The 16,686-nt window shown below is 48.7% G+C and overlaps 1 protein-coding gene across 1 annotated transcript in view; it reads right to left on the reverse strand.

The window, feature by feature from the left end:
* Positions 1–5,900: 5,900 nt before the first annotated feature.
* Positions 5,901–16,686, reverse strand: part of HRH2 (histamine receptor H2) — a 29,866-nt gene continuing 19,080 nt past the window's right edge. The window contains exon 2 of the mRNA XM_077757131.1: positions 5,901–6,985. Coding sequence (XP_077613257.1) covers positions 6,793–6,985 — 193 coding nt within the window. The 3' untranslated portion in view covers positions 5,901–6,792. The remainder of the gene's footprint in view (positions 6,986–16,686) is intronic.

The following is a 16,686-nucleotide window of genomic DNA, read 5'->3' on the forward strand; positions in this document are numbered from 1 at the left end:
TACAAATTAACATGTGACTGCAGAGTCTGGTCCCTGGTCAATAATAAATAGTCAGCAAAGGGACCTTCCCCTAAAGAATCATATAATACTGGTCAGGCCTGCTAGCCACGCTCCTGTATGACACTCAGAGGACACACCTTATTTTCATGCTTTGAATACATTTTCTTAAGAATAGAAAAGAGGTTTTCTGGGGCAAGTACTTGCTGGGGTCAGGGTTGGCTATAGATGCATGGGTACCTGGGCAGGTAAATATTTGGGCACTCCCTCCAGATCTATGTCTCTCAGTCTCTGTTCTACACTTGCTCAGTAGAACCAAGGGAAAAATGATTATTCTGTAACAAAAGCCAGATACAGAAAGAAAGTCACTCATTCACGTCTATGGTCCCAGTGAGTCAGTTCTGAAAATACTCAGCAAAACATTTCCTGTGTTTTTTTGGTGGTTATTATTCCTTCCTTAAGTTGCCTTTGGGAGTATCCAAATCAAATAACTAGTGGGAAACATAGTAAAGGGTTTTAATTTTAGATAATAGTTTTTTTTTTTTATTGGTAAGCAGCAGGAATGACTGGGTTTTGCTCTGATTGCACATGTACACGTAAAATGTATGGAATAGGCAAGCCCATATGGACTGAAAAGAGATTGGTGGTTGTCAAGGGGTGGGGGAGTGACTGCCAATGAAGTTTCTTTGGGGGGGATGATGAAAATGTTCTGGATTCAGACAATGGTGATGGCTGTACAACTTAGTGGATATACAGAAAGTGCTGAAATGTGTACTTTGGCCACTGTGAGTGAATACAGTCTTTCACACCACCTAGGTGACTTGGGCAGGCTGGCTTCCTCCCTGGGGACCCAAAGGAGGAAGGTAAGGCTCATGGAAGCCTGGGGTGAGCCCAAGGAAAGCTCTGGGAATTTCTTCTAGTTAAATGTCCTGTTCTGCACTCACTGGAGGTAGGACATCTCTAGGGGGAATATTCTAACTTCTAGGGGATAGAAGAAGCCAAGGCATGATAGAAAAGATAGGTGGGATGGTGGGGCTGTAGGGAGCCGGGCCCCCACCCCCCAGGGTCATTGGTGGGAGCTTGGATGATCTGTGCTTCTCTGGAGGGCTATTGGGCAACACGTATACTCGCTTTCCAGAATTACACTTGTAGGTATGTTAAGCATACATGCGCACCGTCTCTCTCCCACCCCCCACCCCCGCCAGCAGCAGCAGCAGCAGCAGCAGCAGCACCACCACCACCACCACCAAAACCCACTTGCATATGTGCACAAGGCAATGTCAGACGATCAGCATCATATTGTTTAAACAGCTAAAAATTAGAAATGCCTCAAATGATCATAGCTAGGGCCACACTACAGAACACCTCTGGTGGTTAGCAATCATGAAGGAGCCCTTCATGGGCTAATGTGGTTGAACCTTGAAGACACACTGCTGAACTCAGCTCCTAAGGTAGAGCATAGCGTTTAGGCTAAAGCCAACAAAACGGAACCAAACACCATGCACCAAACTGGGTAAGAGTGGTTGCATCAGGGAGACGCTAGGGGGAAGGATGGGGAAGGGTGGTCAGAGGGACTCTGGACTTCTCGGTAATGGTAGTTTTGAAGAACAGCGGGTCTGGGTTGGAGCCTCAGCTGTGTCACTTGCTTGGGTTTTTACCTGCTCACTTTGTGTCCCTCTTCAGGCCCCAGTTGGTGGGGATGTGAATCTCTATCTGGCGGGGCTGACTGGTGGAAGAAGTGAGCTAGTGTCTGTGGAGGGGCTGACATAATGTCTGGGCACAAGAAGGGGCTCATAAATGTCAGTTGAAAGCAAATGATGAGGGCGTCTGGGAGCCACCGAGTCTGCAGGTCCCTCTGTGATGCTATTTCCTTGGGAATCCTGCCAGGACCACTGGACACATGAGAGCCCTGGTAATGCCCCAGCAATGAGAGCTGTGGCCCAGCCGGGCTTGCACAGCGGCATCTCGGGGTGTGAGAAGCCTGCTGTGCTGTGTGACCCTGAGCGGGGAGGTAGGGGATGTGGCATTGACACCTTCAATGATCTCCCAAAATAACAAATTATGAGCTCCTTAGAGCTACCAGCTGGGTGAAAGGGAACTTCTCCCAGTCACTCTTCAGGCTAATAGTGAACCATGGAAAGCTCCTGACTTGTCCCTGGGAAGCTTGGAGTTCTGGGAGCTGTGTGTCCTTGGCAATTATTTCCTTCTTGAGTGGCCTGGAAAGAGCTCCCTCAGATGGACACTGAAGATGGCAAATTCTCCCTCAAAGCTCTAGCTGGAGTCAGGTCAGCAAAGGTGAACTGCTGGCTACAAAGCCAAGATAGGATTCCAAACAGATTCCCGCAGCCTCAGCTAGAGAGCATTCCCTCCCACCCAGCACTTCCAACACTTCTAACCTGCGTTTAAGCACAGCCGGCCCACGTGCCCCAGGAATGCATCCCTTCAGAAGGTCATGGCTGGGGCGCCTGGGTGGCTTGGTCGGTTGGGCATCCGACTTTCGCTTAGGTCATGATCTCGCAGTTAGTGGGTTCGAGCCCCGCGTCGGGCTCTGTGCTGACTGCCAGCTCAGAGCCTGGAGCCTGTTTCAGTCTGTGACTCCCTCTCTCTCTGACCCTCCCCTGCTCACACTGTCTCTCTCTCTCTCCTAGAAATAAATAAGAAACATTAAAAAAAAAAAAAAAGAAGGTCATGGCTGCCACGGCCACGTCCCCCGTCCCATGCTCTGCTCTCTGCACCTTACACCAGGTCTTGGCCATCCCAGCACTGGCCCCCATGTCCCATTCTTTCCATGATTCCCTGGTAATTTCAGGGTTAAGCCAGTCTCTCTGGAGGGGGAAGGTCTGTTCCTTTGGGTTCCCAGAATGGAGTCCATGGTCTGCAGTAGAGCCTGTGGTAGATGCTTATAAAACGCTACAGGCCACTCCCATTGACAGGGCTGCTCCCTCACCTCGAGTCTGAATGATCTTTCCTTAACACAGACGTCATCATTTTAGCCCCTTTTGATGAAGACCCTTCCAAGCTATGCCATTACTCCTGTTCCCAGTGCAGCTGCCTCGGGGCCCTGCACTCACTCCCCACAGTCAGCCCTTCCAGATTTCCTGGTCTCCATTCCCTTCCGCCCCCTCCCCCACCCCTTTGCCTCCTTGGCAATAATGGTTTTGCTTCTCTCCAGCTCCCTATTGGTTGGAATAGGATTCTGGAAATTGTGATTCCCAGGCTTTCAGCCCTGGCTGGCTGCCTGTACAGTGCCCCACTATTCATCACACCCACTATTGTAGCTCGGGGGACATTTCCCTGTCATTTCCTTCCATCTACACAGAACTGCTTAACACCATCTATTGGCTCAATCTGCTACTCTCATCTTTCCCAAGTCTCCCTTAGCACAGCTGGGTCTTTTCTCCCCTGAAAAAAGCCACATTACAACCCATTTTGAGCCAATCGGTTCCCGGAAGCTTTAGCCTAGCTGACTTGTAATCCCTTCTCTGCTTCTCGTGGACATTCATCAAGGGCCTTCGCTGCAATTCTCCACGTTCAGGATTCCACAGTCTCCTCCCCTCCCTCCCAGGGGACACTGCTTACTACTGTCCTCAAACGGTGACTTCGACTGTGGTCAGTTCCCCTTCTCATTCTCCAAACCCTCTCATCAGTGCCTTTGGGATTCACTCCTGGCACAAACCCCATGAACTTCTTGACCTGGCAGTCTCCCACTTGCTCCTCAACCATCTACTCTTTTGCAGACTTCCTCATCTGACACATTTTCCATTTTAAAGATCTCTTTTTCTACTACTTCACAAAGGCGTCTCTGAAGCTGACAATTTCGGGAACATTCCCTTCTACAAACCCTTATCGAGTGCCTACCACGTGCCTGGCTCACCAGGCGAACAGGACAAAGGCCTGGTCCTTCTGACCAGCCTACCCTTCATTGCCAATGTGGCGTTTTACGATGAAATCTCATTCCCTGAGAACTCCTTTACTCTTGAAGGTAGCTTCCAAGTTGGCCTTTACCACAGTATTTTATCATAACTCTTTTTCTAAATGAAGACATACTGTGTGATGAAGTTTGGGGAATATTCCTCACCAGGAAGTGAAAAAATAAAACCACAAGGCAGCATCTGTTTCAATAGCTTTATTGGAACACGGTGGTACCACAGAACATGGATTTGGGGACCCACCGCAGACGCTCATCCTCTAGACAGCATGTGCCCCACTTCTGCAGCCAGCAGAGGCTCGAGGAAGCCTCCAGAAGGGTGGGGGCAGCTCAGAGACAGACCCCCCGACTGTGGCAGGTGGTGTGTGGGCACGATGGGTTGGAGCCCTGAGCAGCTGTGATCAGCCAGACCAGCCTTACGCCTGCAACTACTTGACTGTGACTTAGAGACTCACCTGCCTCAGATTCCCATGAAAACCTGAGGAGGAGATTCTGGGGCTTCCAGGAGGAATCCAGCCAAGAAATTGAGCATCTCACAGGGCCATTGGGGCAAATCATGCCTTCAAGTATACTGGCAGATAAACTGCTTAAAGCCCCTGTTATGTGCCAAACACTTCCAGGGGCTAGACACACAAAGGACAAAAGAAATAGGCAGGGCGCATGACCTCCTGAGTGGGGGAGATGGACAGAGAACCACACAGATGACTGTAAATTACAAACAATAATTTTGGGGTGTGTGGGGGAGGCTTGACCTAATAGGGTCCGGGGGCAAGGAAGACTTCCTCAAGAAGTGATATTTCAGCTGAGATCTCATGGTCAAAAGGGTGGGAAGAGCATTCCACGTCATGGAAACAGCTTTGTGCACAGCCTAGTAGCTGCAAAGAGCAATAAAACAAACAAACAGAAGGGAGAAGCCAGCAGGGCTGGGTGAAGCGACCGAGGACACCGTGGCAGGAGATGGCTGGAGGGACATGTCCGGGCTGACCACGCAGGGCTGGGGGGCCATGAGAGAGATGGTGTCTGGCGTGCGCGACGTGACCATATTAGCGTTTTGCACGGCCTGCTGTGGCTGTTGGGTGGGGAGGCCAGTGGGGAATGTGGAGAGCTGTCAGGTAGCTGTCTCGATTGTCCTGACCAAGGGATGGCAGTGGGACCGAGTGGGGGCAGGGCAGGTGCAGAGAATCAAGCAGAAGGTGGGCACACATCGAGCTAGGGCTCAAGAAAACTGAGCATGAGGAGCTAGAAAGGGAGGTGCCAAAGGCTGACCCCCTTGGCCAACGGCTCAGGCTCTAAAGCCAGCGGCCGACTTCTGTCTGAGACATGCAACCTGGCAGAAGAGATGGTGCAGGGAAAAGGTCAAGAGTGGGGCTGTGGACTGCAAAATGTGAGGTGACTTTGAAACACCCAGGTGGAGGTGTTGGGGGCACAGTCGTGGCTGGAAAGCTCCCAGAAGAAGCCTGGGCTCCAGGGATAAATCTGTGAATAATTTCCTCACAGGGAAGTTTTCTGATAACTTCGGTTAAGAGGGTGCAGATGAGGCCACAGAGGGAGAGAAATCGCAGTGAGAAGAGGAGGCCCTGGGGACAGGCACACCGGACAGCCAGGGAGAGGTCAGCGAGTCGAAAGAGGGCTGAGAAGGTATAGGTGTGCAAGAAGGGGGGCACCACGAGGAGGTCCGGGAACCAAGGAAAGAGTGGGCTCAGGGAGGGGCTGTGGTCAGCAGTGAGGGTTTCTCCAGGCTGTAATCACCCCCACCTCCTTGGGTCTCATCAACAACCCTGCGAATAGGGGATCTTACCCTCTTGGATACAGGAGTCAAGAGATGCTGAGAAAGATGGCTACGGATGGACCCAAGGTCACACACCCAGCAGAGGATGCTGTGGGGTCGACTCCCCCACCCCCAAGGCCATCTCTCCCTCCAGGACCCTGGTGCACTACCACCACCGCCCACCCCGGACCTGCTCCGAATGTTCGAATGTTCGCTCCACTCCACACCCCTTCTTGTTGATGAAAAGCACCAGAGAGGGTTAGTACTGCAGCATGAAGGGATCTCCTAGGCTCCGGGTCCGAGCCTCGCTAAGAGGAGGGTAGGCTGAGTCAAGGAAATACCTTGATCTCTCTCCTGAGAAGCAGTGCAAGGTCATGTCAAGAGCATGGGCTTGAAGCCGGGCTTTTTACCCATGCTCCTACTCGTTCATTCACTGCACAACTATTTTTCGAGTGCCTCTTATGAGCCAGGCACCCATATTAGCTGAGTACCCTGAGGCAGGCCCCGGTCTTCTTTGAGCCTCAGTTTCTACCTCTGTAAAGTAGGTTGGCGATTCTTACCACATGTTATAAGGATTATGTGAACTCATGTGGATAAAGTAATGGGCACACAGAAGGTGCTCATTAAAGGCTAATTTCCTTCCTTTCCTTTCTCTCCCCTTCCCTCTCCATTCCTTTCCTTTATCCTACAGAACCCATGAGGGAGTGAGAGACTAACTCTTCTTGGCAACGCCTTCTGCTGTGCTCAGAGGGCCTGAGCATTCCCGCAGGTACAAATCCACACACACCTGCGCACACTCCTCCAATGTTCAGCCATCTCTGCTCATGGCTCAGGGCCAGCACCAACGTGAGCTCTGAACCCATGGGATTCAGTGGACCCAGACCCAGGAGACTTCTGCGCATCTGCTGGGAATGCTGGGCACAGGACAGGCTGCTCCACGCTAGACCCAAGGACCCCGGCACCCTGCTGTGTGCTCTGGGACTCCCTAGACTCGGGCTAGGGTGCATCTTCGTGGCTCGGGGGGCTTCTGGGTCCGTAATGGCTCCAGGAGTCAAATCTTGGTGACCAGAAGCAGTATCTTCTGTGTCCTGGGCTGGGTCTAGACAGCCTCGGAGGGCAGAGTCCTCACCGCTTTCTGGGGTGGTGTCCTCAGTGGCTCCTCGGACAGTGGCTCGCCTGGCTGCTCCTCTGAGGGGCCTCTCACGTGTCTCTGGAGGGCCCTAAGCCTCCACAGACTCTTGCAGCAGCTTAGAAGGTTGCTGGAGCACACAGTGCAGGATAGCGCTGGCTTCCTGAGGAGACAGAAGCACAGGTCAGGGCTGCGGTGACCACGGAGCAAGGCCAGTGGGCCCAGGACCTAGCCTCTGGCCTTTGCTTCCTCGAAGCCGGCCTTGGGAAGGGTGGGGGTGGGATGGGGTGGGAGCCCTAGCTTTGCCACCAGAGCTGCCTGTGCGCAGCAGGGATGTCTTCCCTCAACCCACAAAGCAGAGCTTCCAGGGGATGGGCTTTCAGATCTCAAGTCTGCTTCTAACATGCTGTGTGTCCCTGAACTCCTCTGAACCCCAAATGGAGGAAAAAATAACCACCTTTCCAATTCCTGGGGAGGAATGAGTATTAATAAAATATGTACAAAGGGGTCCCACACATTGCCTGGCTCACAGTAGGAGTGCAGGTAATGTTTGCTGTTTCTGACCCTAGATGAAATGATTTCTGAACAGTCTACGGCATGCCTTGCAGGAGTCTGGGGAAGGCTGGGAGAAGAAGACACACAGATTTATTCAGCCTTGCATAAAAATCAGTTGCGCACATATCTGTCTCCATTAGAATATGTGCTCCCTAAAGGCAAGGCACTTGCCCCGACAATTATGGCTGGCATAGAGTAGTTCCTCTGTTAATCTCTGTTGAGTCGATCTGATCAAAGAATAGATCACTGAAGACTGACTGAGCCAAAAGCTTGGTAGGAAAGTTTTAACAAAGTATTTGGCATACATTTTTAGGAAGAAGAGGATTTCCCTCACTTCTGGGCATACACCTTTCTTGGCCCTGTTGCCTGCTAACGTGTGGAAGGCAGACCTGCTTTTCTCTTTAGCTACTTTCAGTGAGTAAAGAATTCCTTTATCACTTTTATTTCAAGCTTCATGAAGTCAGAGGGAAAGGCTCAGTGTGGCGCTCCTGGCTCCAGCGCCCAATGCCCGTAGGTCTCCCTTGATGACAGAGAGCAGGAGGCAGGATCAGAGCTTTCATCAGGCAATCTGGCTTGATTTTGTGTGATTGTATCTATGTTCACGTGATTTCCACAAGTGATACTACATTGCCGTTTATGGTGACAATATCAAGTTTCCTCATGTATTTCAGTGCAAACAACCAATTGGTGTAAAGATTTAAGTGCGGATCACGCATGTGGGCTGGGCTGGATGGGGAAGCAAATGTGCAAGCAGCCGCGGTTTGGGGAGTGCAGTTCCTCATTGGCAGCACATCTCAGCTCACCCACCCGTGCAAACACGGGAGAAGCGGAGTATTGCACGGTGTCCCTAGAGACTCCGTCTGGGGTCTCTGTAGCTCCAGGACAGGACAAAATATGGCTTCAGCTCTGTCTAAAGCCACCAGTGCCTCCCACTTCTGGCTTCCCTGCCTAGGCTGAAGTGGTAACTTTCCTTGTCAGTTTCAAGCTGGGAGCCACCCATTGCTTGGGTGAGACCCAGTGCAGTTCCTTGGGATGTTCTGTGAAGCTCACGCCTGGCCTCAGCTCCTGCCATCATCTGTTAAGGTAATCTGGCTGCCAGAGGAATCAAACTCCCTGCCCCTCCTCTCTTCCACATAGAGAGCGCAGAGAGCACTGAGCTTCCCTTTGGAATCTGTTAGATGGGGGTTGTAGGTTTGGACGCCTGACTTCGTAAGGCACAGATGACAGGGGACACCGACATCCTAGCTTCCCTCAGTGTGCAGGTACTCTCCAGCTTAGCCACTGCTGAAGTCCCCGAGTGGCCCAAGGTCTCTCTGTAGACCAGTTCTCTCTCTAGCCAACCCTTCTCTCCCCAGAACACCCGCCCTCACCTGGACCTCAAGGTCATACGCCTGGCACTTCAGAGGCTCCAGTCCTCCATGCCAGCCAGTGTACATATTTGACCAAACAGGCAGGTATCTACCCTTGGATTAACATTCCAGACGCAGCTCTGATAAAGTGACTTTCACTGAAATTATCAAAGAAAAGCTAGCTTTGGCTAGGAGAGGACTATCTCCCTTCTAACGAGCTTACAAATCACTTAAAATAATATTATTATGGAAATAGCACATGATCCTGGTAAAAAAAATTCAGGCCGTAGAGATTAACAAAACAAAGAAAATAAACATTTCAAATAATTCCTCTACTCAGCCATATCTTTTTGTTACATGTCCATTCTGTCATTAAATATTTTTAAATGAAATACATTATATACCCAAAGAGACTACATAAAAAACAAATATGCATAGTTTAAAGAATATTAAAGAATACTAAAATGGATACCAGTATAACCACTTCTTAGGTTAAGAAACAGAATTTACCAGGACCTGACTTGTTTCAGCAAATATTTACGTATCCCTAAATAACATACTGTGGTGTTCTGCCTGCATTTACTTTGAGGGGGCTGTAAATTACAGCTTTATTCTTTTCATGAAATAATAATTAATTCAGCAGTATTGTCATTTTCCAAATGGGGACAATCCAGATCTAGCTAGCTCCCGCAAGGCTATTCACAGATGATAATCATCTTGAAATAAAACTTGAGCGGACAAATGTGATTTATGTGCCCCACATGCCTTCCTTTGGGAACCATCCACTCCCCACAGCACGTGGTCCGGGTGGGAGTGCCATCACTGGGCCCCATCCCCTAGGGGATACTTTTGGATTAAGCTATCCACATGGGGCAGCCGTGACTGCTTGAGAGGTGTGTCCATAACTCAAACTGGGAGAAAGAGTCCTTTCCATGACTCCTGCGTCTTTCTTAGAAGGCAGAGAGGCCGGGAGTATGTGAAACTAAGGTAAGTCAAGGGCTAGCCAACTGAATCACTATCACTTGCAAGGAAAACACTTTTGTCTAATGCAACAACACATGGCATTAGTTGAGGTAGAGTATTTCCAGTACTAATATGGTCAGCAAAACAATCTTCTACAACATTTCATAACTGTAAATGTTACCAGCCTTCTGGACTTTATGATCATAGTAACACTCTCCAACACTTTATGGCTGTACACAGACCAACTGTTAACAATCTTTTATAACTGCAAACGTAAGTTTAACATGACTGGAAAGATGTGTCACCTGTTTGGCATTTTGAGTGCCTATAAAGGCTTGAGAAATTCTGGCTTATTTATCAGTTAATACATAGTTTCAGATACTAAAATTTGGTTACTTAATGCATGTCGTGGTTTGGGGCATACGTAATCTCCTAGCATACATCTCAATCATTATCACTTGGGTAATAAGCATAAACTTCTGTAGTAACTATAATTTACTCTGGATTAAAAACATGTCACCACTTGTTAAAAAAAAAACAAAAAACAGAAAAATCCAAAGATTAAAACTACGAGTTGAAAGTATTTAAAATTTAGTATTTCCCTTTTATATAAAGGAAATCGCGTTTTATGATTTTTTTTGTAGATATCTTTTGTTGTTGTTACTGTTTAACATGATATTTTTTCAGTTAAACTGTGTTGATGCAGGCACCTGTAGTTCATTGTCATTGTTACAAAGTACCCATCAGGTTATAGTCCAATTTATTTGTCCATTCATCTGTTGATGGATACCTGAGTTGTTTCTGTTCTTTTCTTTTTTAAATCATATCTTTCTCACACTTGTTTTTGAATTTATACTATAATGGCCTCATCAAATGAATAGGAGTTTCTCTTTTTCTCTCCTCTGAGAGAGTTTGTGCAGAACTGGAATGATTTATTCCTGGACCATTTGGCAGAACTCCTTTGCAAAACCAAGTACTACTGATGTTTCATTCATTGTATTTATTTTTAATGTTTTCTCTTTCATTCCAAGTCAGTTTGAGCAAGTTCTGTTTTGCTAGAAAAATTTCCCTATATCTGAGTTTTCTGTTGTTTAGGGCATAGAATTGATTATAGCATTCTTATTATCTTTCCTAATCTCTGTAACATCTAAAATAATATCCTCCCTATATTCTTAATATTGCTTATTCATGATGTTTGTGATTAATTTCTCTTTGTAGTTCTGTAAATTTTACTTTACATATTTTTGAAGTGAGTTTATTGGGTATATACAAGTTGAGAATTACTATCATTCCAATAAATAGAATCTTTTTGAAAATATGTTGACCATCTTTATCTTTAGTAAAATACGTTGCTTAAAATTCACTTTGTCTGATATTAATATAGCTACACAGATTTCTTTTGGTTAGTATTCGCCTAGCATATTGTATTTTTCTTTCCTTATACTTTCAACATTTTTGCTTCCTTAAGTCTATTTTTTTTTTTTAATGTTTTATTTATTTCTGGGTGGGGGAAGCATGAGCAGGGGAGGGTCAGAGAGAGAGGGAGACACAATCTGAAGTAGGCTCCAGGCTCTGAGCTGTCAGCTACAGAGCCTGACGCGGGGCTTGAACTCACAAACTGTGAGATCATGACCTAAGCCGAAGTCAGACACTTAACCGACTGAGCCACCCAGGTGCCCCCTTAAGTCTATTTCTTGTAAAAACATTTGTTTAGATTTAAAAAAATCAAATCTGACAACTTTTAAGTGGACAGTTTATTCCATCTACATGTATTGTAATTACTGATATACTTTGACTAATTTCTTCAGCGTGATTTTGTGTTTTATATTTGCCCCCACCTTTTCTAGATTTTCCTGTGTTTTCTTGCTTTGCTTTAAATTGCTTTTTTTTTTCTCATTCTCTTTTGTTCTTATCTGGAGGTATCTCTAGCCTCTTATAAAGTAATTTTAACACGCATATTTAACTTAATAAAGTCTAGTGGCGTGGAGCCCTCCTCCTTTCCTCAGTTTGCCATCCATGCCAGCTGTAAGTTGGGATGAGACATTAAGCTAAATTTCTATACTGTGTAGACCCTCCTACATTACAGCGTGTAGAGATACTAGTAGGTTTAGTATTTCTTGACCCCCTTCATAGCCCTGTGGCCCATCCTGCCCTGAGCTCTTACCCTTGAAGCTAGGGTATAAATGAGGTTCTTGAGAGCACATAAAACTGTGTCTGCCACACAGTAAGTGCCTATGGCAAGCAGCTGTCATTTTCACCTTCCCATCATCTATTCCCCTTCTCTTTGGGATCCAGCCTGCCTCACTCTTTGCCCAAGTGAATGAGGTGGGGTTGACCTCTTACTCTTCACCCTGGCTCCGGGTCTGGGTACAGAGGTAGACATAGTGACCCACCCAGCCAATGAAACTCAAGCCTGTAACTTTGGGGTTGGAAAAGTTGGAACAGTGGGAAGGGACACATTTCCCACTGGACTCGCTAAGACGGTAAGATGTGAGCTTGGAGTTGCCGGTGGCACCACAGGGAGACTCTGGCTGAGAATGAAGTTAACACAGAGTGGAACTGAGCTGAAAGGTAGAGAAGGACAAATTTCTGATGATATCTGTATCTTTGGATCCAGCCATCCTCAAAGCTACTCTTGTCTTCTTCAGTTTTATGAGGCAGTTCCCCACCTCCACCAATTCCAGCCTCTTTTACCTGGGATTCTGCTACCGGTGGTCAGCAGTGTCCTAATACTCTTCCTAGAATCTGGATTTGAATGTGAATCTGAATCCCATCTTTTCATACTGAAGGCATAATGATATATTCAGCCACTCACTATCTGGATCCAATTTCAGTGCTACTCTCTGTAGAGGAAGCTTTGCTCAGGTCCCCCCTGAACCTGGGTTTTCTCATCTGTGAAATGAGTTTATAAGAGCAAACTCACAGGACTCTTGTGAGACCTACAGTTAATGAATGTCAGTGCCTTCTGCCATTACCTTCTACTGGGTATAGTACAAATGATCACACAAACCACCGCATGCACACATCACTCTGCTATCACTCATCTGTGTCTTTGCACGTGTCCCATTGCTTGAAATGCCTTTCTTTTCTTCTTTGCTATTCAACTTCTACTTCTGTTTCAAGGTTCTGTTCAGGCATCACCTCCTGTGGGAAGCTGTCTCTGAGGATTCCCAGGATTGCTGACTCTGTCCCAGCTCTTGGAGCCCCTCTGCTGAGGCGCTGACCTCCTTGGGTTAACTATCAGTTTCCTTGTCTATTTCCCAGATTAAAGCTAGGCGCCGGAACTTTCATCTTCATCCCACGGTCCAATTTCTAGTAGGCCTTCGATCATATGTGTGAAAATGAAAAACCCAATAAATCTCAGTTTCAGTGTGATTCTCCCATGTCCTGACTTCCCCAATTCACAGATTGGCAGAAATGAAGCACTTCCCCTGCCACTCTGACAGCTCCTCCACTGTGTGTGGTGGGCCATGCAGGCTTTATTTATTTATTTCTACCTCCCTGCTGCTAGCCTGGAAGAACCTCACGGGCAGGAACTCGAGAGGGGCAGTGAGGGCCACTGACCATGTCAGCCAGCACCTCTGAGACAAGCCAGGTGCCAGAGAAAGCGTGAGATTTGGGATGAGGAGCCCTAAGTGTGCTCTGAGGCTTCCTCATGCTCCTGCTTTTGGGTCTCAGTCAATTCCATCTCTTTCTCAAGTCCTTCTCTTCATCTGTAAGATGCGGACCATCCCAGTGAAAGGGCTGGGAGAGGAAGGCTCTCCTTCCTCCTCCCTTGTTTCCTGCAATGGGCACAGCCATTGGCTGCTTGGTACCTTAGGGTCACCGAGAACCGGAGGTTGAGGGCCTGTGTGTTGAGGATCTGGGCTGATCTCTGAACCCAGGTCCTTCCTCTTCTGTCCAACAACACGGCAGAGCCAACCACTGCTAGTGTCAGTTTCACCTACATCCTGGGAACTGGGTCACCCAAAGTCCTTTCTCTTTTATGAGGAAATATGCAAGTGGAGAAGATCAGAAAGGGGAAGAGGCTCTCTCACATCCTCAGAGCCAGCCACAACCCACCGGGGGCCTCTCCTCTGCCTTAAGCTTCTGTCATATTAAGAGGTGATCCTCCTCTCCAAGCCAGACCTGATTTCGGGTTGCTCTGAAATAAGCTACGAGGTGGAAATCTTGGGACCAGGCACCAATCAGAGCATTATCTTCATATACTTTTGTTTCCTGCCACAAACTGATATCGCCTGATAGGCTGAAATGACCAAACTTCAGGCCTCTGTTCATGAAAGCAATTATGTTTTCATGCCCTTCTCATAATTTTCTGAAAGCGGACATGGAGGGTTTGCCTACACCAGCATGTGCTTTGAAGGGATGGTAGAGAACAGCAAACTGGACAGAGGCTTCCTGCAGGAGTTTTGCTCACACACCGTGTTCATCCTCATGCCAGACACAGTGAGAAGCACCCTAGAACTCCCTGGGACTTAGCTGATAATAAAGAGGTAACAGTCATAAACTGTTGAGTCCTTTTAATTTTCTCCCCATGACGAGAGGAATAGATGGTGAGGGTCCAAAAGCTTTAGGCTCCTAAAAGGGATCTTGAGTACAGACGTCACAGGACATGCATTCCCTGAGTGCTGGTGGGTCACAGCCTGGGAATGCCCTGGGAGCTCAATGACGGAGGTTGGCTGTGTGTCTAGCAGTCCCCGAGGGGCCTGACACAGAGCAAGCATCGTGAATTGTACTGGAAAATGAATAAGTGATTGACAAGAACTAGCATTTACTCAGTCTCACGTATGAGGCCCTGACTGGGCAGTTTTGCATCCTTTTTCTAGTTAACCAATGGCACTATGAGGCAGGAACCGGTGTCCCATTTCACAGACTAGGAAACTGAGGCTCTGGGCATCTCAGCCATCTCCCTCAGTCACTCCATAGCAGCACTCAAATATGAAACAGCAGCTGGTGTCTCCCACCTGCACACCCTTCCCGCTGTAGCATGCTCCTTCTGAGTGGATCAGACTAAGTGAACTTGACAGAACAGGACTGAGCTGGGATGAGAGATGTGGGGATGGTAAGGGCAGGGTCGTGGGTCTCAGGTGACTCACGGGTAAGAGTTGCTGTGAATGTGAACACACACAGATGCGTGGGTCTGTGAGTGTGTGCCAGGGCCTGAGTGTGTCCGGGTGTGCATGGGCAAGACTATGCGGCACAGAACCATTTCTGGCTCTGGGCATCAGGGGAAGCTACATGGAGGAGGTGGCATTTGAGCTGGGCCTGGGGCAATGAGTAGAAATTGAATGGGGATGTCGGGAGGGGGCGCGTCTCTTCAGGCAGACGGGGCCTGAGCTGTGGGTGGTGCTCTGAGAGCAGGGATGTCTAGTTCGTCTGGAGGAGAAGGAGCCCGGGGTTGCAGCCGGAGGAGACAGACAGGGGTCCTATAGCCAGAACATGATGGGTGTGGTGAGTCTGCATGTGACCTGGCAGGCGCTGGGGCAATGCTGGAGGAGGCAGAACGGGGGCGTGTCAGGAACCCACCAAGGAACAGTCTCAGCTCATGGCCTGGACTGGCCCCTCCTCATGATCTGACAACTACATGGGTCAGTGAGATGGCATCTGAGTGAGTGCCAGGCACAGAGGGGATGGTGGGGAAGGACCATGACCCTTTATCACATGTGCCCACCACCGGGAGGGTGGCTGGGCAGTGTTCAGGGGTGTTTTCTCTCTCTCTCTCTCTTTTAATGTTTATTTATTTTTGAGAGAGAGACAGAGTGAGAGTGTGAGAGGGACAGAGAGAGAGGGAGACACAGAATCGGAAGCAGACTCCAGGCTCTGAGCTAGCTGTCAGCACAGAGCCCAATGCAGGGCTCAAACCTACGAACCGCTAGATCATGACCTGAGCTGAAGTCAGACACCTAACCAACTGAGCCACCCAGGTGCCCCAGGGGGTGCTCTCTTTAAGACTCTTGGTCGCCAGTCCTGTTGAGCATTTACTGTGCGCTTGGCCGGCCAGGTGGGCACCATTCACATCTTTACAGATGAGGGGAGCAGCCCTTCATGGAATTAAGTGACCCGACCAAGGTCACACCTCCTGTGGATGGAGGAATGGGGTTCTTGCCATGTCTGCTTGGTCCAAAGCCTGTGCTCTGAGCCCTGAGAGCAAGCAAATGATAGCCACCATCCCCGAAGCAACTCCTGCACTCTGGCTCTAAGCACTGATAAGTATGAGCTCATTTAATCCACACACCGACCCCACGGGGTAAGTGCTATTACTCTCCCCGTCGATGGAGGAGAAAACTAAGGCACAGAGAGGTTAGAAAACCTGCCTGAGGTGACACACAGCCAGTAAGTGGAGCTGAGTATGTTCCAGCATGCTGGGCTTGTTGCTTGGAGAACTGAAGGCATGGGAACCCTCATTCCACTCGCCCCTTCTTGTGCCTCTGCATCATCCACGTCCTGCGGCTGCACTAGGACTGCTGAATAATGAAGCGCTCATGGGCCGGGCACTTAACCTTGAACTCTCCAGTGCCTACATGACACATATGCTATAGTTGTTAACGTCTTATCTCTGACAGACAGGAAGTCTGGGCCCAGGGAACTTTAGTCACTTGCCCAGTGATTCCCAGTAACTAAGTGGTAGACTTGAGCAAGGCTGGTGTGGCCCAGGTGTAAGCTGGGGATGCCCCGCCCACTCTTGCCTCCTTCCAATACACAAGGTGGCTCTCAGGGAGGCCGGGCAGCATCCATGCTATCTGGGTGACACTCAGTCCCCCCTAGTCCCAGCTTTGTGCTTCCCCTGTCCTGCTGCTCAAACCCTCCAGTGATCCCCACGAAACCGGCTGGCTTGCCCAAGCCTCTCCTTGAAACCATGGAATGTTTTGTAAAACAGAAGAAAACTCCAAAGCCCCTGCCCACTATACACGAGTGGGTGCTTGTCTGAGAAGAACCCAGGGCACCGGAGTCAATTACCAAAGTCATTTCCTATCACTCGTTCCATCCTAGTTCGCCT

This window comes from Crocuta crocuta, unplaced genomic scaffold, assembly GCF_008692635.1.
Source record: "Crocuta crocuta isolate KB4526 unplaced genomic scaffold, BGI_CrCroc_1.0 scaffold131, whole genome shotgun sequence".
In the NCBI taxonomy this organism is placed as follows: domain Eukaryota; kingdom Metazoa; phylum Chordata; class Mammalia; order Carnivora; family Hyaenidae; genus Crocuta; species Crocuta crocuta.